The following is a 27,127-nucleotide window of genomic DNA, read 5'->3' as shown; positions in this document are numbered from 1 at the left end:
AATAATAATGAGATATAATAATAATAATAATAATAATAATAATAATAATAATAAGAAGAAGAAGACAATAATATTAGAACTATGAAATTGATTTATTGTAGACCGAAGAGCCAGATATAACACATAAATTATAATTGTATATATATATTTTATTATTCTTTATGATATTAAATACAATTTTAATTGCCAAGGTAAATCCCAGTTATTTCATATGAAGTGAATACAAAACCAAAAACAAACAACCAAGTGCTATATATTCAAAACCTAAACATCCAATGTACATAAAATAAACTTCTGCTTATTTTTTTCAAGAGCAAAAAAAAAGATTTAAAGCACATAAAGCACACATATGTTTGTTTTCTCATTTATTCCCATTAATTTCAATTATTGTTTAATTAGCTTATCCAACGCAAATCAATAATACTGTTCATACTGAATATTATAATGTTTTAATCATTACATATTATAATAACATATATATATATATATATATATATATATATATATATATCCTTGTCATAATACTGTGGTATATTCAGTATGTCAACTTCAGTATTTAGAAAATATTTGTCACACCTGTTATCATTGATCAGATCGACAAAACGCAAACTACAGAAATATGAAGGTTATTGTTCCACCCCGTGAAAAAAACACATGTATCTCTTACTGAAGCAGAATTAGAGCGTCCATGTTATCATGTTCATGAAGCATTTAGCTATCCTGTCTATGAATGTTTTATGAATGTTAGTTCACGTGATAACTTTTATTTATTTCATTCGGATGAAGCTGTAATAATTCAGAGTCAATATTTCACCAACATTCAGACTTCAGCCCGACTGATGAAGCCGCTCTTTCATCATTTTATATCAGTTGTTGCTTCAAAGCAGCTCTGCTGTTTGTTCATGTGTGTTAACAACAGTGTCGTCAGCGTAGAGCTTTACATCCACACTGACACAACTATAAAAGGGGGTCAGCACTGAACCTGGTGGATCAGCCAAACCTACTGACGTGTTTATAATAGCTGTGTGTTTATATCTGCTTCTCTTTGTTTAGCTTTCTTGTCCTTGTTTAGCTGTGTGCTTATATTCATACCTTCCTTTACATTTGTTCTTGGTGCTGCGTGAAAGTATATTCAGAGCTACTTACAACCACAGACGGATTACTTGTATCTGTTAACAAACAGTCAATCGAGTTGATTCTGAATCTGATTATTTGCTATGAAGTCAAACTGATATCAATAAAAAAAGAATGTTCATAAAACACTGTGGTTTTTCAGTTTATTAAGAATGTTAAACTGACAAACAGCCGCACTCTGAATAATGTATTAAAAAGAAACACAAGAACAGAAAAAGACTGTAAACAATAGAATATGTACCAGACAGCTAATGATTATAATTAACATTCCACTGTCATACAAGCCAATTAAAAGTGGAAATAAACTAGCAAAAATAGCACTGCAATTTAAACGCAAAGGTGTATGTATATATTCATACCTTTAGGATTATTGTATCTAAACACCAAATTATATAATCATCACGTCATAACAGATATTGTGCATACTGATGAAAGTGATAAAAGAGAAGAATTGCTGGGATTCTATGGTGAGAAAAAGCAGAAATCAGTCAGTCAGCATGTGTGCAGTTGGTGGACGGTCCCTTGTTTGTGAGGATCATCAGCAGAGAGAGTCCACAGCAGTACACCAGACTCTTCACTATCAGCACCGTGTACAGCAGGCAGAGCAGCTTCACTTGGTACTGAGACGGGACAGAAGCTGCTGGAGGAGGTGATGGAGGAGCTGATGGAGGAGGTGGTGATGGAGTTGAGGGTGTAGCTGATGGTGTAGCTGTTGGTGGAGGTGGTGATGGAGTTGACGGTGTAGCTGATGGTGTAGCTGATGGTGGAAGTGTTGCCTCCACTGTGCCCCCCTCGTGATGGACGTAGCAGTGGTATTTATACCTGCTGTTCTCCTGCTGATGGATCAGCAAGATGGCGGCGGTGCGTCCCGACTCTCTGAGCTCCAGCTGCTCTCTCTCAGCAGGGGGCAGCTCCTCCAGAGGACCGTTCTCCTTTCCTCTTTTCCAGGAGAACTGGACCAGAGGAGGAAACATGGCTGAGGCCAGACACAGCAGGGAGCTCTTCCCCTCCAGGTGGGCTCTGGATGCTGCTGGGTACACGCTCACCACGGGCTTCACTACCTGCTCATCTGAAGTGTGACAGCAGCAACAAGCAGCACAGACACACATTCACACAGTCAGCAGCAGCTTACAGCGCTGCACTGCATTCAGTCTGATCCTGGAGACTACATGGACTCTGATCACTACACTGATCATCAATACAGACAGAGTTCACTACATACAGGAGACTGTATTCACCTCCATTCACTGTCATTTAACAACAATTATTACGAAATAAAATAACATGATATATTATAATATAATATAATATAAAATACTATAATATAATACAATATAATATCTAATATAATATAATAATATATATATAATATATTCATACATACAGGAGACTGTATTCACCTCCATTCACTGTCATTTAACAACAATTATTATAAAATAATATAATATAATATAATATAATATAATTAATATAATATAATATATAATATATATTCACTACATACATAGACTGTATTCACCTCCATTCACTGTATTTAACAACAATTATTATAAAATATATAATATAATATAATATATTTTTATATAATATAATATAACATAATATAATATAATATAAAATAATATAATACAATACAATACAATAAAATAAAATACAATACAATACAATACAATACAATATAATATAATTCAAAATTATTACATAATTATGGTATTCATCTTGATTTAATAGTTATTGGTTTAGGCAATATATAAAAGATTATATATTTACTACATATTTCACTCAAATACATGAATGGTGTTTTTAACATTTTCATAACAATATCAACTTTTATACACAATTATAATTATATGTTCCGATATGTAAAATTAGAATAAAATCTTTAGCTATAAAATGAAATATAAGGAATGTTAAGATCACTCAGAGGAAATTTAAATAAAATAAAATAAAATATAAACCTATAAAAACATAACTAATTGTTGTATTTTCTTGTTGCAATCTTTACTTTTGTACCCAACTACAATGATTAATCAGATATGTTAAATGCGTTAAGAACTGCTAAAACAAGATAAAACCTTATTTATCATCATGGGGAAACTAATTCACGTTCACACTAAAGGAAAGTTTATTTTATTTTAGAGGTAACAAACATATTATTATGAACTGCATATTTGTCTTTATTTTAACATCATTACAATAAATATACTATATTATTACCACAGTAGGATTTATTCAAATTGCTAATTCCTATTTTGTCAGTTTTAATTTTTATACACAACTAATATGATATGTTTGGATGCACCCAAGGTTAATATAAAATCTGGGAAAAAATTTAAAACAAAATAACATAATATAATATTAATTCATATGATATATAATATTAATGAATATATACTTATATTATATATTATATCATGTATTTGATATCATGTTACGCATCTGAACTATATATACTGAAAGTTCATAGATCATCTTTATAATCACTGTTATATATTTAAAATTAAGTTAAGGCTCAAATACTGTTAATATTAAAAGTGTGTTAATATAAAAATATAAAGCATACTTTTGTCATTATATATCCTGCTGTATCATATATATATGACTACATACAATATTATACATACATTCCATTTACTATCATATAAAATATAATTGGCATTAAGGTCAATATTACCTTTTACATTTGTATTCATTAATAATAGTATTAATAATATTAAAAGTAATTAAAATATATGTTTTGCGATTTATTTAATCATTTTTAATATAGAACGAAAACTCTATATATTCTGTCATAAGATTGTGCTGAACTACTGAAAGGAACAAATACTGCAGAATTTAAAAATTTCCATAATCAAAATTTCTCTTAATAAATCAGTTTAATCTCCTTCAGAAATAAAGAATAACTTGAGTTGTGAGGTGAGATTTAACCTTTTTTATGTAACAACGGCTGCATGGCAGCAAGAATTCTCTACTAATGATGAAAACACTAACATGTGAAGCCTGAAGCAGCAGGAACTCATTAAAAACACATTTTAAATTTGTTCAATAAAACAAATGAAGAAATAAATGTTTATTCTTACCTGTTACATACAGTTTAGTTCCAGAGCCAAAGATGATACTCCCACAGTGAAAAAGAGTGATACAAAAACCTGTCTGCTGAGTGAAGGAGTCCAAACAATGAGCCAGAGTCATATTTCAGCTCCATGAAGTGTTTCTCATATCTTCCTTAATAGAGGATGTGCCTCCAAGGCACATTCTCTATTAAGCCGTTCCAATATGGAATTATATAAGGAATAGTAACAATCTCTTTTTGGAATAAGGCCCTAATTGTTCTATTGTTAGGTCGGTGCTCTGTAGAAAAGCATCAATTCCCCACAGCAGTATCAGATAAGTCAATATTGTGAGTCAGTGGCCATGGGAGATTAATGCTGAACAGAAACGTAATATCTCACCGATTACGTTTGTGTTTGAAATATCCAGCTATTGTCTTTATATTTTTCTCTTATTGTTGTTTTCTGAGATGAGAGGTGCTTATAGGAAGCAATGTTTTGTGACAGCGTTTGTCTATAACATGTGATCACTAACAAACCTGCCCCCCGTTACTCATTTTAATTAATGATTCATTTAATTACACTGTAACAGTAGTATTGTTCACCAAACATGTCTCCATACATACACGTCATTGGGGATTCCCAAGTGACGTCATACGTAATAGGGTCCATGGCCCCGTGAGAGACCAACGTAGGGAAACCCCCATCACCTGTGTTTACTTCACAACAAAGCCTTCAGAGTTATGTTAGTTATTCTCTGAAACTGTCCTTGATTCCACAATATGCGAGGTTAACGTTAAAGTCGTCTGATTCAATCATTTGTCATTACATTATGGAAATAAAGTAGATTCCGTCCTGATAGGAAGACTACATTACCCATGATCCTCAGCCACTTGGCTATGAGACCGAGCTTTATTTATTTTAAATTGATTAAGATTTTGTGCACACACCCAACATCTTGCCTTTTTTTTCAAATAGATCATCTAGATGCAGTTTAGTTACTAGTTGGGCTGTAGTAGATATTAGACATAGTTTGTAGATATATTTTTATGATCCTATCTACAACACTCTTTGCAAACAGGAATTCTAGCAACGAAAAAGACAATTTCTAGAGTAATAGCTGAAATAGGTGATGGGGCCATGGACCCTATTACGTATGACGTCACTTGGGAATCCCCAATGACGTGTATGTATGGAGACCGTTTTGGTGAACAATACTACTGTTACAGTGAACACCAATAGTTCCTCACATCATAATGCTGTCATTATACGCAGGAGATACAACATATACGGTAATTAAATGAAGCATTAATTAAAATGAGTAACGGGGGGCAGGTTTGTTAGTGATCACATGTTATAGACAAACGCTGTCACAAAACATTGCTTCCTATAAGCACCTCTCATCTCAGAAAACAACAATAAGAGAAAAATATAAAGACAATAGCTGGAAATTACGTTTCTGTTCAATTGAGAATGCGTTTTAGTTTCAGGGGAACGTCATTTTTAGGAGACAGGGTTGGTGGCTGAGATGGAGGTGAAACATGTGAACCTGAGCTGTGGTTTACGGCTCTCTTCCTGTCACAGACGCTGTTTGACATCTGTTCATCTGTTGGTTTTTGTTCAGGCTGCAGGAATCATTTCTCACTGTGGAGACCAGATATCAAACAGGAGCAGTAGTAAGAGGCTGAATGAGTGAGTTTAACGTTCTTGATCTCCAACTCACAGCCGTTCTGTTTATTCACAGCTGAGAAATCATCTTTCTGAGGATGATTGTAACTTTTATCTATGTTACCATTACTCTTATCAATATCAAGAATCAGTGTGAATGTTTCTGAGTCTCTCTTCTGGTACCAGAATACATAACTGCCACACTGGTCAGTGTCTCGACAGCTGAAGGAGACTTTCCCACCAACTCTCCTGGTCAATGTTAAATCATCCTGGATCAGCTCTGCTGCCATGGCAACCAGCGCTGTAGAGAAACAGACAGGTGGATGAAGGTGAGTGAACAGTGTTTGTTAGAGGTGGAGCTTGTTGGCTCCTGATTGGCTGGAAACACTCACCTGAACACAGACAGCACAGAGCAGCAGCTGGGAGGAAAAGCATTTTGTGCAGCGGTGTTTCCTCTGGGGAACCTGGGGAGAAGTGGCGCTCTGATGCAGCTGAGGCCAAACAAGGACGAGCTGTGAGATCAGACGAGGGCCACGTGGCTTCTAACAGGTCCTCACTCCTCCCATCAGCCACTGCAGCGGAAACATCAGGCTGTCTCCACTTATTTAGGGTTCAAAGCAGCTGTTTCTTCATATAACCCCATAATGCTCCTTATTATTAAGGAGGCATGTTTCATTTGGAAGACTTTAGTGAGATCTGTTTCTCAAAGGAAATCTTTATGAGTTATGTTGTTAGGAACTGGTTCCCAATCAGCTGACATCTAGTGCCCTTGGTCCTCTGTCTGTGTAAAATCCACTGCAAGAAACTTAGGAGTTCTATTTGATTCCGACTTCAGTTTCAGACCTCACATCACTAAAATAGTCCAGTCCTGTTTCCTTCTAATCAGAACCATCTCCAAAATGAAACTCACCCTGACTTGTAAAAAATCATACATGCATTTATCTTTTCAAGACTGGACTACTGTAACTCCCTCCTCTCTGGCATCAACCACAAGTCACTCTTTGGCCTCCAACTGGTTCAGAACGCAGCAGCGAGGCTTCTTACTGGTTGTAACAGACGACATCCCATCACCCCGATCCTGGCTTCTCTTCACTGGCTCCCTGTTCGTTTTAGAATTGATTTTAAGATTTTACTGATCACTTTTAAAGCACGTCTGGGTCTGGCCCCGACACATATAGTAGAAATGTTGACCCCGTATGAGCCAGCTCGCAGCCTTAGATCCTCAGGTGGGGCCCTTCTGGTTGTTCCAAAGTCGAAACTGAAAACTAAAGGCGACCGTGCTTTTGCCATAAGGGCCCCTCGGCTTTGGAACGACCTGCCTGAGGAGTTTGGTTTTACTATCTTATCTTATTTTCATATACTATTTTATGTTTATCTATATCATTTATTTTATTTATTTTATTTATTTTATTTATTTTATTTATTTTTTTATTTATTTTATTTATTTTATTTATTTTATTTATTTTATTTATTTATTTTATTTATTTTATTTATTTTATTTATTTTATTTATTTTATTTATTTATTCTCACTTGTTATTTCATTTCATGTCTTAGTTTAGTTTTTATCCTATCGATTGTTTTTATTGGTTCATCTATTGTATTGTTTTGCTGCCTTGTCTGTCGAAGCACTTTGTAAACTCTGTTTTTAAAGGTGCTATATAAATAAAGTTATTATTATTATTATTATTATTATTATTATTATTATTATTATTATTATTATTATTATTATTATTATTATTATTATTATTATTATTATAGTGAACCACCCATAAAGTAGCTCCTCCAACACGGCTGTGTGACAGACTTCAAACTAAACTTCATCACATGGTGGATTTCTGCTGCTGTTTGCTGCTGGTGGTGACATGAAACATCACAGAGAAGGAGCGCCACCCTGTGGTCAGTCAGAGGAAGAGCAGGGTATCCAGATGATGCTGATGATGAAACACAGTGGATAAAAAACACACAGCAGTACATGACAAGTATCACTGCTGGTGTTGTTGTTTCTACTTCTGAAAGTCATTGAGATACTCTTTCCACTGCAACTAACACAATACAAGTACAGATATTACCACTACTTCTAGCAGCTCTGATAGAAACCTGAGGGTCTCACTGACTGAAACATTTTTCTAGATAAGAACTTTAATCTTGTGACAGAACTTTCTCACTTCTTCCTGATCTCCTTCTATTCGGTGATCTCTGTCCATCAATCTCTCTGCTCTTGTTTTAACTCTGTGTTTGTGGGAGTACGTCTGTGTTTTGTGTTTGGATTTGTCTATTTTATTTTGTCTTTAAAGCCCTTTTGGCTCTTTAATACTTTGTCTTAAGTGCTGTATAAATACAGTTAAATTGACAAATACTACAACAACATATACTGTTTCCCCTGCTGCTATACTTTAAATACTACTCCTACAACTTAAGACCTTTACTGCTAACAATTCACAACCTGAAGTGATGACCTAGTAACCCTCCATTAATCGATCGATTGATTAGTTTGTGAAAATAGGACAAATAATGTCACATTTTGAATTATTACTAATACATTTAAAAAAACATTTTAACATTACCAGTATTGCTAGTACATTCATTTTATTAACATTATTAACATTACTACATCTGGAACAAGAAAATGTTTTTTATAGAAAACATAGTTTCGCATTAATTTTCTGTAAATCCTCTGATTGATTAATGACTTCTGTATTCAGCAGTCGGCTACTTGTAAGTCTTAATATGTTTTGTGTTAAAAGTTGAAAGTATTTATTTGAACTTAAATACAATACTTCAGTAAATGCATTCAACCACTGGCACTCTGTTATTATTATTATTATTATTATTATTATGGATAAGTGACAGAAGGACTACAAATCCCAGCTTCTTACGTCGTGACGTAGTTACGTTGCTCAAGGAGAAAACACAACAAAACGTCTCTGCGGCGTGTTGCATTCTGGGTAATGTAGTCCATTGAGCGTTCAGGTTGCCGTTTTGAATCATTTAATGATTTAGTTTGCTTAAACATGTGTTCTCTTGTTGTCGAGTGATAGGGACTCAAATAAAAACAATAAAAAGTGTTTTTTTATTATTTTAATGTGTTATTATGCAGAAGTGATAACTCAACAGGACTACAAATCCCAGCTTCTTACGTCGTGACGTCGTTACGTTGCTAAAGAGGAAAATAAAAGTGTTTTTAATTCTTTTCATGTGTTATTAAGTATCAGTGATAACTCAGAAGGACTACAAATCCCAGCATCTTCCGTCGTGACGTAGCTCAAGGAGAAAACACAACAAAACGTCACTGCGGCGTGTTGCATTCTGGTTAATGTAGTCCATTGAGCGTTCAGGTTGCCGTTTTGAATCATTTAACATAAATTCAAATTTGCTTAAACATCTGTTCTCTTGTCGTCGAGTAATAGGGACTCAAATAAAAACAATAAAAAAAAATATATTATTCTAACGTGTTATTATGCATAAGTGATAACTCAACAAGGACTACAAATCCCAGCACCTTCCGTCGTGACGTCGTGACGTTCTGCCACGGTCAGTCGCTAAAGAGGAAAATAAAAAGTGTTTATAATTCTTCTTTTAATGTGTTATTATGCATAAGTGATAACTCAGAAGGACTACAAATCCCAGCACCTTCCGTCGTGACGTAGTTACGTTGCTAAAGGAGAAAACACAACAAAACGTCACTGCGGCGTGTTGCATTCTGGTTAATGTAGTCCATTGAGCGTTCAGGTTGCCGTTTTGAATCATTTAATGATTTAGTTTGCTTAAATATGTGTTCTCTTGTTGTCGAGTGACAGGGACTCAAATAAAAACAATAAAAAGTGTTTTTTTATTATCTTAACGTGTTATTATGCAGAAGTGATAACTCAGCAAGGACTACAAATCCCAGAACCTTCCGTCGTGACGTCGTGACGTTCTGCCACGGTCAGTCGCCAAAGAGGAAAACAGCCGCTTCCGTGTTGCTTCTTGTGTTTTTCTGGCCTCAGCTCGCCCGACGGCCCCTCCGGAGGCTGCGGGTCATGATCCAGTGATCTCTCTCTCCCTCTCTCTCTCTCTCTCTCTCTCTCTCTCTACACCATGTCTCTGCTGCAGAGCTCCAAGAAGAAGGACAAACGCGTGCTCTCCGGTACCTGTCCGGACCCCAGGTGTCAGGCGCGGCTGTTCTTCCCCGCGCACGGCTCCGTCAGCATCGAGTGCACGGAGTGCGGCCAGCGGCACGAGCAGAGGAACCTGACCAGCGTGGAGGAGGTGACGGACCCGGATGTGGTTCTGCACAACCTGCTCAGGAACGCCCTGCTGGGGGTCACCGGGGCCCCCAAGAAAGGCACGGAGCTGGTGAAGGTGATGGGGCTGTCCAACTACCACTGCAAGCTGCTGTCCCCGGTGCTGACCCGGTACGGCATGGACAAGCAGACCGGGAAGGCCAAGCTCCTGAGGGACATGAACCAAGGCGAGATGTTCGACTGCTCCCTCCTGGGGGACCGGGCCTTCCTGATCGAGCCGGACCACGTGTCCACCATGGGTTACGGGAAGGACCGGTCCGGGAGCCTCGTCTACCTCCACGACACCCTGGAGGAGGTGAAGAAGGCCAACGGCGACGGGGAGTGTTTGATTCCGGTCCACGTGGACGGAGACGGGCACTGCCTGGTCCACGCCGTGTCCAGGGCGCTGGTGGGCCGGGAGCTGTTCTGGCACGCCCTGAGGGAGAACCTGAAGCAGAACTTCAAGCAGAACCTGGACTGCTACAAGGCGCTCTTTCAGGATTTCATCGACGCGGCGGAGTGGGAGGACATCATCAACGAGTGCGACCCCCTCTTCATCCCGCCAGAGGGCGTCCCGCTCGGGCTGCGCAACATCCACATATTCGGTTTAGCCAACGTCCTGCACCGACCCATTATCCTGCTGGACTCCCTGAGCGGGATGAGGAGCTCCGGGGATTACTCGGCCACCTTCCTGCCAGGTCTGGTGGCCGAGGAGCAGTGCCGGGGGAAAGACGGGAAGCTCAACAAACCCATCTGCATCGCGTGGAGCAGCTCGGGACGGAACCACTACATCCCCCTGGTGGGAATCAAGAACACGGTGCTGCCCACGCTGCCGGCCCGCCTGCTGCCGAAGGCCTGGGGCGTTCCGCAGGAGCTCATCAGGAAGTACATCAAGCTGGAACCGGACGGGAGCTGCGTGATCGGCGGCGACCGCAGCTTGCAGGACAAATACCTGATGCGGCTGGTCAACGCCATGGAGGAGGTGTTCATGGAGAAGCACAGCATCCACCCGTCGCTGGTGGCCGACGTGCACCAGTACGTCTACAGGCGCACCGGCGTGATCGGCATCCAGCCCGAGGAGGTGACCGAGGCGGCGAAGAAGTCGGTGACGGAGAACCGGCTGCACCGCTGCCTGATCTGTGGCGCTCTCTCCGAGCTCCACGTCCCGCCGGAGTGGCTGGTTCCCGGCGGGAAGCTCTACAACTTGGCCAAATCCACCCACGGCCATCTGCGGCCGGACAAGAACTACAGCTTCCCCCTCAACAACGTGGTCTGCTCCTACGACCCCATCATGGACATCCTCACCCCGGATTATAAACTCAGCTCCCTCAACACCTGCAACTGGTGTCACGGCACGTCGGTGCGCCACATCCGCGGCAACGGGGTGGTGGTGTACCTGGACGGGGATCGGACCAACACCCGCTCCCAGGGCGGGAAGTGCGGGTGCGGCTTCAAGCACTTCTGGGAGGGGAAGGAGTACGACAACCTCCCGGAGGCCTTCCCCATCACGCTGGAGTGGGGGGGGCGGGTGGTGAGGGAGACGGTGTACTGGTTCCAGTACGAGACCGAGCCGGCTTTGAACAGCAACGTGTACGACGTGGCCATGAAGCTGGTCACCAAGCACTTCCCGGGGGAGTTCGGCAGCGAGATCCTGGTGCAGAAGGTGGTGAACACCATCCTGCATCACACCGCCAAGAAGAACCCGGACGAGTACAACCCGGTGTCCATCGCCGGGGCCCACGCCCAGCGTCTCACCGACGGCGTGGAGACGGCGCCGGACTCCCAGCCGCCCACCAAGATCATCCTGACCGGGCAGAAGACGAAGACAATCCACAAGGAGGAGCTGACGATGAGCCGGGCGGAGCGCAGCATCCAGCAGAGCATCAGCGAGCAGGCCCTCGTCAGCCAGAAGAGGCGGACCGACAAGCTGAAGCAGGAGCAGAAGGTCCGGACGTCCTCCGCCGCCGGGTCAACGGAAACCTCCTTGTCCTCCTCCGCTCCGGCCACGCCCACCAAATCCTCCACCCCGCCGTCCAATAAGGAGAAGAAGATCCGCGTTACCACCAGCGACGGCAGGCAGGCCATGCTGACCCTGCAGGTCAACACGACCTTCTCGGAGCTGCAGAGGAGCATCGCCGCCCAGTTTGGCGTGCCGCCGGCGCAGCAGTGCATCCGCCACGGCTTCCCGCCCAAAGAGCTGCCCCCTCCGAAGGACGGCGAGGAGAACGAGCCGGCGGCGCTGCAGCACGGCGACCGGGTGACGGTGGAGATACTGAGGGCGCCTGAGGACAAGGGCCCCGTTGCCGCCGTGCCCAAAGCGTCCGGGTCGCACGCCGCCGCCCTGCACGCGGCAAAGAGCGAGGACGCCGTGACGTCAGGCAGGACGGGCGGCCGCGAACTCCAGGACAGCATCGACCTTGAGATGTCCTCGCTCTGTCTCCTAGCAACCTTGATGGGTAAGAATCAAAGCGCCGCCTCACGACACTTCTTCTACAAGTTTAGTTTAGACAGCAGATTTAAAAACAGTCACATGATCACAGCGAACATGTGACGTCACGTCTCAATATCAGCCGGACTAAGAACTAAGGATTGTTTCCATTATTGATTATTGTTTACCAATCACCAAAACAAATAGAGTGAACGAACTGATTCAGTCAGGTGACAAGAAACGGAAAAAAATGCACAATATATAAAATAATTGGCTGATTAATTTAAATATATATATATATATATATATATATATATATATATATATATATATATATTTAAATTAATCAGCCAATTTTTTTATATATATATTGGTCTTTTTTCTGTTCAATTTTTATTGAGTTTTTCACAAATCTAGAAACAGAACAACACAACATCTCCACAAATGGTACAGTTGGTTATGCAAACAAATAAAACAATTAAAAGAGAACAGTGAGTAGTTATCTGTAAACATTTTAAAATACATTTTAATCAGGCATTCATTTATTCTGTTTCACATCTTTATATATAAAAGATATGAAAGCTGCTTTTCTCCACGACAAAATATGTCTTGGAAAATGTCCATCCGCTGTTCCTGGTTTCTTTTTTTTAATGTTTACATTAGATGGAGTAAAACTTTAGTCAAGTTCCCAAGATGCATCACAAGGATCTCATATCCCATAACATTTTTAATAAAGCCGTATCTTTGTGCAATTCCAGAAACGATGTCACACCATTTGAGTTAACGTCCGGTTTCAACCTTATCTCTCATAAAGTTATCTCTCAGCTGAAGGTATTTAAGAAAAAGATCTTTGTTTTTCGACGCCGTACTTTGCCTTTTTAAACATTGAACGCTCATCAGTTCACCATTTTCCTGAAACGGCGCACGTTGCCGTTATGCCTTTTTCATGTACCGGATCATTTCTAACTTATTGATTCAGGAAGGCCCCTCTTCAATGTCCAGTGTGATGAAGAGGAATGATGATGAGTGTCAGAAACCTGTTTGTGTGTTCACATGTGGACCTGACATGAGGTAAAACAAAGTGTGAGTCCTTCCTTTAATGAGGTCGGACATCTTTGTTGTGTGTGTCCTGAATGTGCCGACTCAGGCATTTCGTCCCCCGTCTCACCTGCCAGCCGGGTCAAAGGTCGCGGCTGCGTTCCAGATAAACAAATCATCCGCCGTCCGGCAATATTCGGGAAGGTTTCATCTGCTCTCTGAACTCTTTTATTTATTTCTTTTACTTTGCTGTTTTATATATTAAGACGACTCAACGGTTGTTGCCAAAAAACATAAATATGTGCATGAGAGCTCCACAAAAGTGAAACATAAACATCTGGATCGCCCCTGAGAAAGCGCTAGATTTTTCCTCGAAAATCGCATTTTAAACTTCAATATCAGTGTCAATCATAATCATGTTATTGTGGATGGACTAAATTCATGATCGTCGTTCATATTCGATTAATTGTGCAGCCGTCGTTCTAAGGGAACGAACTTTCAGGTGATGTACGATAATGAAAACATGGTCGTGAATATAATATTCAGTTTCTGCTCATAGATCCCCCAGAATGCTTCACACTGGCCTTTTTTAAAGCGTCGACATTTAAAATGAAATTACAAAAAAAATCTCCAGTAACACTTTGCTATCATCATTTGAGTTAATTGTTGACATGTTGCTCATCTAAAAAACAATGAATGATTAGTTATAATGATTTTGTGCCACATATGTTATTTCTGATGAGCAGCTTCATTTTCGGGGACCTTTAGAGACGTGGTGACACAAATAAAACATAATATATTTATAATACAGCAGGAAGTCTAATGAGTGAAATGAAATGTGTTTATCTGCGTTCTGACTATTCTGCTTTTTCTTTGACTTGTGTGATTGTGAACGTAATAACTGTAAGACGTCACTAATATGTTAAGATATAAAACAGAGAAAAGAATCCTGACATTGTTAATGATCGATCAGCTGATCATTTAATCAACACATCGTTTCAACTCAAAGAGAAAATAACCTTTTCCTTCCAAATCATGGATTTAGAGTTAAAACTCTCCAATGTCTCAGCTCTGGTATTAACATTTATATACAAACAATAAAATAATGTCCTTTTTGTTTATCGGTTCACAAACTATTTAGCTTTTGAAACACAGCATATGTATATTTTCCCCTAAAATATTCATTTGAAAATGTTTCACAGACTCAAAGAGCTTGAACTAACGAGTGTTCATTATCGTAGTCTGTCAGTTGTTTTCCTAATGACTACGTTAGTTTTTCAGTCTATAAAATGTCAGAAAAAGGTTGAAAAATGTCGACCTGTGTTTCGGAAAGCCAAAGATGACGTCCTCACAACAACAGAAAATATTCACATTTAAGAGGAAAATACTCAAACCAAGTTATTGACGAGCAAAACAGTTGGTAATTAATATAATATATATCCACAAAAACAAGACCCAGGCTGTGAAATAAAATTAAATCAAACATATTTATTCTTGATATTCTGTGATAGTCAGCTGTCGTTCAGCGGTGCGTTCAGGGTCTCAGCAGGCTCGTTAAATCCGGTTTCTCTCTCTCTTTGGGTTCCAGGTGAGGACGTTTGGTCGTACGCAAAGAAGCTGCCTCACTTATTCCAGCAGGGAGGCGTCTTCTACAACATCGTGAAGAAGGACATGGGTACGTTTAGATAGTTCAAGTACACAACATGGAACCGGATTCCTTTTAATCTGGGTTCTGACCTGCTGCATGTAAACACAGATTCTAACACGTTTGTTACGCTGTATTTCAACATGTCTTCATCTTTAGCTAGTTTTCATGTGCAATAATGTCATTGCATATTTATAGCAGCTGGTCTACAAGGATCCAGAATATGTAATTTTGTCAGCGTCGCAAAAATCATTTCAACGCTCTGAAGTCCGTAAACCATCAAAAATACTAAATGTTATACTTTTACTTTGTTATAGTAATTTATAGTGTTTATTTCTTTATAAAAACACACAATATAATGATAAGGAAATTAAAGATTGTATTTCTATTGATTAAAATAAATCTTGTCATTAGTAGTTTTAATGATGTATTATAATCTTAGAGCTAGTGTTAGGAAGTTAAACATCATAATTCATCTCATAATTCATCTCTAATATCTATTTTATATTTTATATTCATGTGAAACCTTTTCTTTCAAACTACTGGATTTATTCTAGTTTATCACCAACAGATTGGTTTACACACAGATTGGTTGTTTACAATGTAACATTATCAGAGATCAGAGACTAGAAAAGCATAAATGAAGTCCTGATCTAATATTTTACTGAATATTGGAGGATAACGATCGTCAGTAAACCTTTATTTAACTCTGTGATGGTTAACGATAAACTGTGGAGTTAATCCATGTTGAACCGTGAGGAGGATCAGTACTGATCAGGGATCAATAACGGTCCGTTACACCCCTATGAGCCCTGTTCACTGGATTTAGTAAACCTACACTCCCCCGTTGTGTTTCAGTAATATTAGATCAGATGGATAGAAATCTTTATTGATCGGTCTGTGGTCGTCCTCTGTTTCAGGCCTGATGGACGGGAAGCACTGCACGCTGCCTCACCTGACGGGGAAAACCTTTGTTTACAACGCAGCGGATGAACGTCTGGAGCTCTGCGTGGACGCCGCCGGCCACTTCCCCGTCGGCCCCGACGTGGAGGATCTGGTGAAGGAGGCGTTGGTCCAGCTGCGCTCCGAGACGGCCACCAGGGGCAGCAGAGAGGGCAGCCCCTCCCACGGCGTTCTGCGCCTCGGCAGCGGCGGCGTCGTCCGAAAGAAGGAGCAGCTGCAGAGCGTCACCGCCTTCCAGGGCAAAGGCCACTCTCTGGGCAGCGCCGGGGGCTCCTCCCCTCCGGAGCACCGGCCTATCACGCGCCAGCACAGCAGCGGCGTGGACCTGAGCGCCAGCGTGTCCCGGGCCCGCCGGACCTGTCGGACATCCCCGAGGACGCCACCAGGGAGCTGGTCCGCATGGCTCCGGGCTTCGTCACCACCAAGGACGGCCGCGGCCTGGACCCCGACCTGATGGAGCAGCAGCGGAGGAAGCTGCAGGAGATGGTCTCCTCCATCCAGGCCTCCATGGAGCGCCACCTGAGGGAGCAGCAGAGCGCCGGCGCTGCAGGGGGCGGGACTAAAGCGGGAGCGAGCCAACCGACGCCCACGCTGGACGACGAGCGTCCGGCTGCGGCGGGCGCGGCGACGGGGGCCGGCAAACCGGACAAGAAGACGGAGGAGCCGGAGGAGATGGAGAGTCAGGACGGCGAGCAAAGCGCCGCCACCGAACCCATGGATCACTCCTGATCACTCCTGACCCCCCAGCATCGCCCCCTCGCTGCCCCCCCGCCCCGCCTCGCCGGCATTCTTCGGGTCAGAACGCCTCAGGTCGGACGCTAAAGCTTTTGGTCCTCATCGTGTGTCGTTGTCTTTGCTGCATGACTAAAGAGCGAGCCGACCGTTCTCACCTCTCCGCGGTGGGCCGATAATCCTCGAGGCGATTCACGGAGAGACTGGCCGTCTTCACTCTCACGACTCCATCACACACTCCATGTCGCTGCGCGTGTGTTTGAACTCACCTCCGGCTCTCTTCTCAGCTGTCCTCACGCGAGACCAAATAATAAACACAACGTTTGATTGATTCCTGCTTCTGAAAGAAAAATATTTTGCCTTTTTTGACATGCGTTTTTTTCCTCGGTCGATTCCATCGCATCGTAAACGAAGATATTGCGTCGCGGTGACGGGGTCGTATGTATAGACCCGCCTGCAGACGTCCGATCCTTTAAATATCCAAATGAGGGTAACGGCGCTCAGAGTTTCATTCCTTTATATACAAAGAATACTCTGAGACTTAATCTGCCGGGAGGAGAGCCACCGGGAGGAGAGCCACCGGGAGGAGAGCCACCGGGAGGAGAGCCACTGCAGACATTCTTCTGTCAGAGTGCACTAGCCTCTGAACGCATCTACGCCTTCATCGCTCATGTCTGCTTTTCCCATGGCGGTGGCGTGGAGGGGGGGACTCTGGATCTGTGTTTGCTTGACTGCCTGACTTGACCTGATATTTTAGTCTAGTCTCTCAACTTAAAGTTGACATTTAACGTGATTGATGTGAAGCACCTGAATGCAGCGTCAGACCGAGCTGAGCCACCTGCAGGTCGAGAGCGTCACTGTTTCCGTTTATTTATTTTTCTTCACGTTTCAAACCCTCTCGAATGTTAGTTGTGGTGTTCGGTAACACAGTGATGACCTCATGCGTCCCCTTAATACACAATAATCAGTTTGGACGAGTTTCGTTGGCCGATAAGAAACAACAAAGATGTGATTTGTCATTTAGAATCAGCAGAGAGAAGTTTGTTTTTACGACATTCACACGGCTCCTTTATGACCAAATATCCTCATGAAAATGTTTTATGTTTAAAAAGAGGAACACTGGCCGATATTTCATTAACTGATCGTTGATATTGGCCTTAAGAAGACGTCATTATTTGTTCTCCAGCTGGTAAACGAAAGCCAAACTAAAACAAATGGAGGTTGACTCTGGATGTTTGACCTGTGAGCTCTGCTGTTCATTAAATCCTTCACACACTGAATGTTCATTTGCAGAACAGCAGACTGCTTCTAATCAATACGATTAAAGACGCATGTGTCTGATGGTCAAGTGCCTGAAAATCCTTCATGTGTCGCCACGAACATGTTGAATACATGTTCCTTTATTTAAGTCTTCAGCCGTACGCGGCTTTATGTTTCAGCCGGCGGTCAGAGTGACAGTGACGCTACAAAACACATTAAGAAAAGTTTAACGCTCGTTTCCTGCAGGTGGCACGACTTTAAAACGGCTGAGGTTTTTCTTTCTTACAAGTCAAAATTGAAACACGGTAGAATTAAAACCGCTCGCCTTTTTAACAAAAGAAAACAACGATGAGTTTGTCTCGTGGGCTCTACAAGCTACAACAGAGCTTTCTATGTTTTATAAGTTTATTTTGTTTGTCTTCAGTATTGATTCAGTTTTTTTTTTGAGAAAATGTCAGAAAATAATCTGTTTTCTAAGCAAGGAAAGCTGAAGGTGTGAATAAGTGGGTGAGTTTAAAGCCAAAAAGAGGTGCTTCACATCTGAAAAACCCAAAACGCGAGTGAATAAGTCGACTTATAGTAATTGCACTCTTGACTCCAAAATATAAAAATGCTAAAAGTTTCTTTAGTCAAGAATAATAATCAGTTCTTTTCAAATCTTCTTTTTTAAACCAGTGTAAAGCTCCATTGAGATGAAGGAGGATGTTTCTCTGCTGAAGCTTCGTGACTTTTGTTCTGTTTCTGATCACAAACATGGAATATTAACCTCTTCATGTCCTAACGCAGTGCAGCAACGGAGCTGAACTCTGACCTTTGAGACCCAAATAGGAAGTGACCACGAGGACGTGATGTGACCGAACCTTTAATGTTTGAGACGTCCCATTTAAAAAAATAAAAAAAGAAAGAAGTTTATAAACAGTATGTTGATCTGAGATTTGCTCACAGAGCTTCTGTGCTATGCAGAGTAAATCTTCACTGATCGTCCACATATGTACACAGCAGAGAGTTTAATGTGAAACGTCCACAGAGAACTTCATTATTATTTTCTCTGCTCTCTTCTGTGGTAAGAAAAGCAACAGACGCGTCTTCAGAAGCATCTAATCACAGCTTCAGAGCTTCTCATCAAACATCAGTCAGGTGACACACGTTACGTTTCCCTCATAGTTTGGATCAAATCTTGTTCTTGTTTACGCCGTTATGAGAGAGTAGAGCGAGTATGAAGGAAGTCTAACGCGCTGCAGGGACAAACGGCAGAACGATGTTTGAGTTTCTGTCCAGTTTCCATCCGGGTTCGTCTCTTTAATTATTTACAGCGGCAGAATTAAAGCGTCTTTGTCTTCATTCCTAAACTTACTGAAGGTTTTATCAAACAAACTGCTGCTTGTATCGTGACTTTGATTCTGTTGAAGACTGAACAAAACACGTTTACGCACTTTGAAATCTTTTCATCAATTAGAATTTTGGGCCGAAGTAACAAGAATAGAAATTTTGTGAGTTCTTTGGAGGCAGAAATTGTTTTCGCCGGGACAAGAAAGATGTGCATTTCATTTGCTGACGAGGACAGAAGCTTTATTATCTATTCATCGATTCATAAAACTGCTGCCGAAATCGACTGCAGAGGATTGATGAGGAATCCATGACTTTGTTTGTCCTGATTAGAAGCTTATAAAAGACCTCTGAAACTGTTTTCCCAGCATCCTTTGTGGCATCTCTCACTGCAGTGAATGCGTTTAGCTAAAGAGCAAGAGATCCAACCAAACCACAGAAGTTCAGAGTAAAATGCTTATTCTCCTTGTTGAGAGCTAACTTTGGTTTGGTTAGCTTAGCTTAGCTTAGCACAACGACTGGAAACGGGGGGAAAACGGCTAGCCTGTCTCTGTCCAAAAGTAAAAAACAGGGTAAAAACTAGACTTTATGCTAAGCTAAGCTAATCACAAACCATCACATGACAACATATTGAACTATTCCATTTTTATTTTTTTTTGTTGCTAACTAAAAGTTGTTGGACATCTCTTTGGAGGAACTGGTCGTCAGGCCTTAACATCTCTTTGTTTAACACTCAATTAGTTTTACAATGAAATTGACTTTAAATGAGTTGCTTTAACCTTTAAAATCCATTTATTTTGACCCGAATCCTGTTCCATTTTTAAATTTGGACTTTTTGGTTCTCTTGTTTTTTAGGGCGAAAAACAAATCTCTAGTCTCAGAATGTGAATGAGTCCTTTTTTGTTTTTTTTTGGTCTCTCTGAGGTTTATTTCTTTTAAGTTGAGGTGAACAAATATGAGACTCTGCACTTTGTTTGAGGGGGAAAAAGAGGGAATTGTTAGCGTCGCATGCTAACGAAGCGAGTCGGTGGGAAGGAGACGCTGCTGTAACAGACTTGAAGTTTTTCTTTGTGACTGCTGTACACTGACATGAATTGTAATCCAGTTGTATAATAGTAAATATTGTAGTATATTTGGACCTGTACAGAAACACAGATTGTTCAGTTCCTTCAGTTCTTTTTTTTTTTTTTTTTCTCTGGTTTGCTAATAAAATATTGATGATACACGGCTTCGACATTGCTGTTTGCATGTGTGATGAGTTTTCAACCCCAACAATAAAATCACTTCCTTCACTTGTTTTTGTATTTTTGTCGTCACTGACAGATTTTTCTGTTCGTCTGTTTTCAAAGAAACGTTTGTTCTTTACATCAGTGTCGTGCATCATGTTTCTGAACGGTGTTTGTGAATGTTTGTGTGACTTTGACTTCAGTTTATTTGAACAAGAATCAACCTGCAGAGAACATTAAAACGTATATGTGTCAAAGTGTTTAAAATTCAAACAGATGTTTAATATATTATGTTTTATATACTGACCAAAAATAGTAGGAAACAGAGCTATAAAATAACATGAAAACCACAAACTCATAGGCCGTTAGATTTTACTTTATGTCATTTTATTGTATTTTCTTTTAAATTAATTGTATTTAATGTAATATATTTACGGTTAAGAAGGGAATGCTGACCAGGTCTGACTTTTAAAACAGTGGAACATTGTTGCTAACTGCAAAGGCACATTTCAAACAACAGAAGTCAAACTGCAAGTTGGTTTTGTTTTATATTTAAATGAATGAAAGTTACTTTTCCAAGATTTTACTGAAACTTAAATTGCATTTTTATTTTATTTTTTTACACAGAAATTGAAACGGGAAGCAAATTAGAGTTTTACAACACAACTAAATATAATGACAAAAAAATAGGAAACATTAACAATTATTATTAAAATATAAAGATGAATGAAATAAGCATAATCAGTAAAATAATTATAATATATTATTAATTAATAATTGTCGAATTTTCTTATGTAATTTTATTTAGTTTTATTAAAATGTTAATTATGCAATATGTTTCTTTTAACAACTGGTTGTAGTGGTAACCAGTATGAGTGAAACACGTGACCATTGTTAGAATATTTTCATCCCAAAAAGGACACTCACATTGTGGAATTGTATATATATATATATATATCCTATAATATGATTATATCGTTTATCCCGATAGAAACACTCAATAAGTTGATCGTGGTGGATTTCTATTATCAGAATAAACATGAATATCCTCACAAGTGACTTGGAAAAAGCTTCATAGCTCAATATTTTAGAAGAGAAGTGAAAGAGCCTTATTATGTATAAAAAATAAATCATTTTTTATCCTTTATTTATGCAGGAAAATAAAGGATAAATTATTAGGATAATTCATATGATTTATGATAACATTATTTAAGATTGTTGGTTTGTTTTTCACCAAAAAGTGTCCTATCTGTGATGCAGTGAAAAATATTTGCTTCTTAAGGGATCATAATGTCGTGATTAGCAGGTGTTTTGCAGGATAATGCTGAAATGTGATTTTCATATCGTCCTGTATGGCTCAGTGGATACTTTAACTGGTGGTTTGAGTGTGTGAGTTGGCTGTTGACGTCCACTTGGGGGCGCCGCAACACTGAGGATGAATCATAAAAATAGATAAAATAATTCTTTATTAATTCCACAGGTGGGAAAAAGAAAATATAGGAATATGTAGCTCCTATTTCTGAACCGTTAATGTCAGAACAGTAAGCTTTAACCTTCTTACAGCAGTAAATAATAACAGTAGTAAAGTGGTTGTGTAGTAGAAGTTTATCTATTTTCTTTAATTATTAGAAACTGCTCCACATTCTTAAATAACATGATTTTTTTTTATATTTGTCCCAGCTGCATATTGATCCTCATAGTTTCCTCTTGTGTGTGCTTTAGCAGGATGGGCATTAGGACCCAGAGCAGAGCAGCTGTCAGACTGTGCAGTATAAATAGCAGAGGGGTGTTGCTCTTGGTCAGGAGCAATTGGGGGTCAAGAGGAGACCTGAACAGACCAGATCCACCAGAACCGACCTCCGTCTGCAGGACCACAACAAGAAACTGGTTTTTCCTCTAAAAAAAAAAAAAAAAAAAAAAAAAAAAAAAAAAAAAAAAAAATCCCTTCTGTCTGCAGGAACCTGAAGACTGCTGCATGTGAGTCAGTCTGTCCTTGTGTGAGGCGTTCACTGACTGTAGGACATGTGAACTGTTGAAATGCTGTCTGTGTTTGATGGATGTGAGCATCACTGAGCATCACATTTATCATTTATTAACTTTCATATTTTCTAATATCTTAAACTTGGATTAAATGATTTCATGTTTTATAAATCAACATATATGCTATATATAAATAAGAGAATAACTTAAACACAATATTAAATGTCATGTTTGAGAAGAAAACCAGCAAATGTTTGTTTTGGTGTGTGAATGACTTTGTGTTTGTAACCTAAATTCATTTAGTGTTCAATAACAAGCCATTCTTGTGTTTTAGTGTTTCATTTTACGCCATGTAGTCTTTAATGACTCAAAGGTGTGGATCTGATTAAGTGACGTGGTATAAAAAGTGAGACTACTGATGGTGGGAGGAGAGGTGTTTAGAGATTGTGAAGTTACGTTAGTGATGTTTATTACCTATTGTTTAACTTAGTTTATGTTCCAGTTAAAGCCCAAACATGATGTTTTTCTAAACCTAACTAAGTGTTTAAACATAACTGATAACCGATTCAATTCAATTCAGTTTATTTTGTGGAGGGCTTTACAATCTGTGCACATGCGACATCCTCTGTCCTTCCCTCACATCGGCACAGGAAAAACTCCCCTAAAAACCCCTTTAACAGGGAGAAAAAAGGAAGAAACCTCTGGGAGAACAACAGAGGAGGGATCCTTCTCCCAGGATGGACAGAATGCAATAGATGCCATGTGTACAAAATGAACAGCATAACAGAGATACAACACATTCAATGTATATGACATAAATGATTCATATAATAAGACTACTTATAATAACAGCAGCAATTATTATAGTAGAATTATAATTATGAGGGATAGTAATGTGATTAATTATAATAATAAAAGTAACAGTGGGTGTCAGCCGTGTCACAGCAGGAAGCACGACTACGGTCCAGGTACCACAACGATTGATGGAAACCTGCGAGACGAGAAAGCAAAAAGGGCTTCAAGGTGGAAGCAAAGCCAATACGCGTAATAAAGATTCACTGTAACGACTTAAAATTACACATAAAAAGCCTAAAATGTTTTATCACCAAACGCAGAATCTTCTTTAAATCCTTTTTATAAGCCTTTCCATGACAGCAGGTTGGAAATAATGTTTATGACAAAACAATGATTTTGTAATAAAAATGATTTATTTACATGCACAAAAAAATTACAAACCATCTTTGTCAAACCTGAACCGCCTAGTTTAAATTAGTGAATTAATCCTAGAGGTGGCGTCAGAAAACTGTCTTATGGATAGTTCCTGATACTTCCTTCCTGCTGCTGTCAGGTTGCACAACCAGCTCTGCTCCCAGTAGACCACATGCCACTAATACACTGTGCAATACAATAGTTATAATAGTTTCTGTCTGCATATATAATATTTCAGTTAATGTGGATTCTTTACTGTTTTTTAATGTTTTTTTATTGCTCATTTGCTTTTTCTTTTACTATGTCTCTTGTTTGCACTATTCTCTATGCTGCTGTAATCCTGTAAATTTCCCCACTGCAGGACTAATAAAGGATTATCTTATTTTATCTTATGCTTCTCTTTTTGTGAACATCACAGCCTGAGTAAGGAAGCCTGTGAGGGTCACGTCTCCACGATGCTGCAGCTGTGCAAAGTCACCAGCGCTCTGTTCATCAGCAACGCCCGCTCGGCCTGCAGCGACGAGCTCCTCCAGCAGGAGGCGGTGACGCTCTGCATCAACGTGTCCAAGCAGCAGCCGTTCCCGGCTCCGCCGCCGTCGTCAAGCTGCGGGTCCCCGTCTACGACGACCCCAACGAGGACCTGTACGCCCACTTCGACCGCTGCGCCGACGCCATCCAGAAGGAGGCGAGCCGCGGGGGGCGCGGCGTCGTGTACTGCAAGAACGGACGCAGCCGCTCGGCCACCGTGTGCATCGCCTACCTGATGAAACACCGCGGGCTGACGCTGACCGACGCGCTGCAGGTGGGTGACGTAGGTCTGAACGTGACGGTGTTGGAGGGGGTGTTTTGGTTACATTACAGTCATTTTACAGTCATTACAGTCGCTTTTATCCAAAGCGACTTACAATCAGTAGTATATTACATATCATTCACACACTGATGACAGGCTACCATGCAAGGTGCCACCATCAGACTCTAACTAACATTCATCAAGCCTTCGGGAGCAACTTGGGGTTAAGTGTCTTGCCCAAGGACACCCCGTTACCTACGTGTTTATCAGATCTAAGTTAGAACTATGTGAATTACAGCTTTCGCCATGTAGTTGTTTTTGCAACCAGTGAACAGGAAGTGACCATATATGGACTGAGGAGGAGTGACGTAGAGACTCCGTATACGTCTCTGGTGTCGACCTGTCAATCAGTGTGTAGCCCCGCCCTAAAGCATCCCCTGCTTTATGGTGTGTTTGACTCTAAATGGAGCATCATTTACTAAATGAACATCATGCTGTATTGAAGAAGACTTGAAACTAGAGATTGAGACCATAAACTCATGTTTACAATGATTACTGAGGGAATAAATCAAGAGAGAAGTAGAGTCATTTTCTCATAGACTTCTATACAACCAGAGGAGTCGCCCCCTGATGGACACTAGAGAGAATGCAGCTTTAACACTTGAAGCTTTGACTTTTCTGAAGTGCTCTCCTTGGTATAATACATGTGAACGAGCAGCAGATGTCTTAACATTCCCACTTCCTGTGCAGACATATTGAGGTTTATATATATTTATATGAGTGTCCAGATCTGAGTCCATATTGATTATCTGCTGATCTAGAGTCCGATCTGATCTAAATATTGGTTGAATATTCATCCGACCTCACTGAAATAAAAGCAGTCACTTCATCTGACAATTTTTTTTTCATGAGCTACTTGATCAAAGTACTGAAGGTCTTGATTCAAAAATATTCAATATATATATATATATAGGCTGAACTTGATTGACCTTATTGACCCCTATTGACCCCCGTACCGTGGCGGTTTAACACAAACACACAAACCGCAACAACCAAACGTTGATCCACCTCAAGACGATAATATTCCTTTAGATGAAAGCGTTCCGAGAAATCAAACATGTCGTCTCGTGTCACCGTGACTATGATGACGGGTCGTGAGTCAGCACGGCTTCATTTAGTTTCTGCTGTTTTTGCAGATTTGCTCCGTAGAACACGAGAGGATGCCTCAGTGTTTCTCTGAGCTGCTGCTCAGAGGTCAGAAATATCACCTACTGTGTTTAAACTGCAGCACAACACTTAGTGTGCAGAAACTGAAGTCAGGGTTTCTGTTGCCAAGGTGCCCTCGAGCAGCACGCTGACAGAGGAGATGCTCACTGAGTGATTCATGTATTTTATAAACTGTCTTCATGGTCTGTTTGACTCTAAATGGAGCATCATTTACTAAATGAACATCATGCTGTATTGAAGAAGACTTGAAACTAGAGATTGAGACCATAAACTCATGTTTACAATGTTTACTGAGGGAATAAATCAAGAGAGAAGTAGAGTCATTTTCTCATAGACTTCTATACAACCAGAGGAGTCGCCCCCTGGTGGACACTAGAGAGAATGCAGCTCTAACACATGAAGCTTTGGCTTCATTTTAAAGAACCAGAGGTTGTCTCCTGGTTTTGGGTAGTGATGCGCCAATACCCCTGTTTTTTCCAGACCAAGTACAAGTACTTACATTTGAGTACTTGCCTATATCAAGTACCGACATGAGTACTTAATAATACCATTATAGCTCTAACAATAACTTTGTTGCTGACATTTTAACGTTCAACGCTTTGTCTTCTTTATACAATCAGAACATCTTTGCAGTAGTGATGTTAATAATGATTTTTTATCAGTTAAAATATATCTTAAAATTAAAAAACTGAGCAAAACTCAGAGGAGCGGCTCGTCACATAAAGGCCCACCTTAAATGAAATTTCTATCTACTTTTATTATTTCAAAACAAAAAAGGTTGGTAACAAAGGAAACAAACTATTTTATTACTATTTATTATCTATCACAGAGAATAATGACATCCATTAAGACACATTTAAATACTTGTTTCTGTTTAGAAAGTGAAGACGGCTCGTCACGAGATCGATCCGAACCCCGGCTTCCTGTCTCAGCTGCAGAGATACGAGCAGGAGCTGAAGAAGAGACGAGGACGGAGGGACAGAGAGACGAGGACGGACTGAGAGAGAGACAGACAGACAGACAGACAGACAGACAGACAGACAGACAGACAGACAGACAGACAGACAGTGAGACAGACAGACGGGTGGACGTCTGTCCGATCAACCAGAATCCTTCACGCTGTCCCGAGGGTCTCATTATGAAAACATCCAGCAGGTGATCGACTTCCTCTCCGTCTGTTACTCCAAC

The 27,127-nt window shown here is 40.4% G+C and overlaps 3 protein-coding genes across 3 annotated transcripts; 2 read left to right on the top strand and 1 right to left on the bottom strand.

Annotated features, from left to right (window-relative positions):
* Positions 1 to 1,516: 1,516 nt before the first annotated feature.
* Positions 1,517 to 6,306, bottom strand: LOC129089171 (immunoglobulin lambda-1 light chain-like). The gene is made up of 4 exons (XM_054596552.1): positions 6,245 to 6,306; positions 5,851 to 6,153; positions 4,215 to 4,283; positions 1,517 to 2,203 (listed from the first exon to the last, which is right to left on the bottom strand). The coding sequence occupies exons 1-4, from the start codon at positions 6,285 to 6,287 to the stop codon at positions 1,623 to 1,625; spliced, it is 996 nt and encodes a 331-aa protein (XP_054452527.1). The 5' UTR covers positions 6,288 to 6,306; the 3' UTR covers positions 1,517 to 1,622.
* A 3,472-nt stretch (positions 6,307 to 9,778) lies between these two features.
* On the top strand, positions 9,779 to 20,803 carry vcpip1 (valosin containing protein (p97)/p47 complex interacting protein 1). Its single transcript, XM_054596289.1, is given in 4 exon segments — positions 9,779 to 12,571; positions 15,170 to 15,256; positions 16,147 to 16,559; positions 16,562 to 20,803. Coding segments are annotated over 4 exon segments (3,498 nt in total). The 5' UTR covers positions 9,779 to 9,930; the 3' UTR covers positions 16,919 to 20,803.
* Positions 20,804 to 24,377: 3,574 nt separating this feature from the next.
* Positions 24,378 to 26,919, top strand: dusp28 (dual specificity phosphatase 28; the record flags this gene model as incomplete). Its single annotated transcript, XM_054627640.1, is given in 3 exon segments — positions 24,378 to 24,506; positions 24,509 to 24,724; positions 26,818 to 26,919. Coding segments are annotated over 3 exon segments (447 nt in total), but the record flags the coding sequence as incomplete, so codon positions are not given.
* Between the last annotated feature and the right edge of the window lie 208 nt (positions 26,920 to 27,127).

This window comes from Anoplopoma fimbria, chromosome 3 (assembly GCF_027596085.1).
Source record: "Anoplopoma fimbria isolate UVic2021 breed Golden Eagle Sablefish chromosome 3, Afim_UVic_2022, whole genome shotgun sequence".
Taxonomy (NCBI): Eukaryota; Metazoa; Chordata; class Actinopteri; order Perciformes; family Anoplopomatidae; genus Anoplopoma; species Anoplopoma fimbria.
This window is presented reverse-complemented; position numbering and strand designations above follow the sequence as displayed.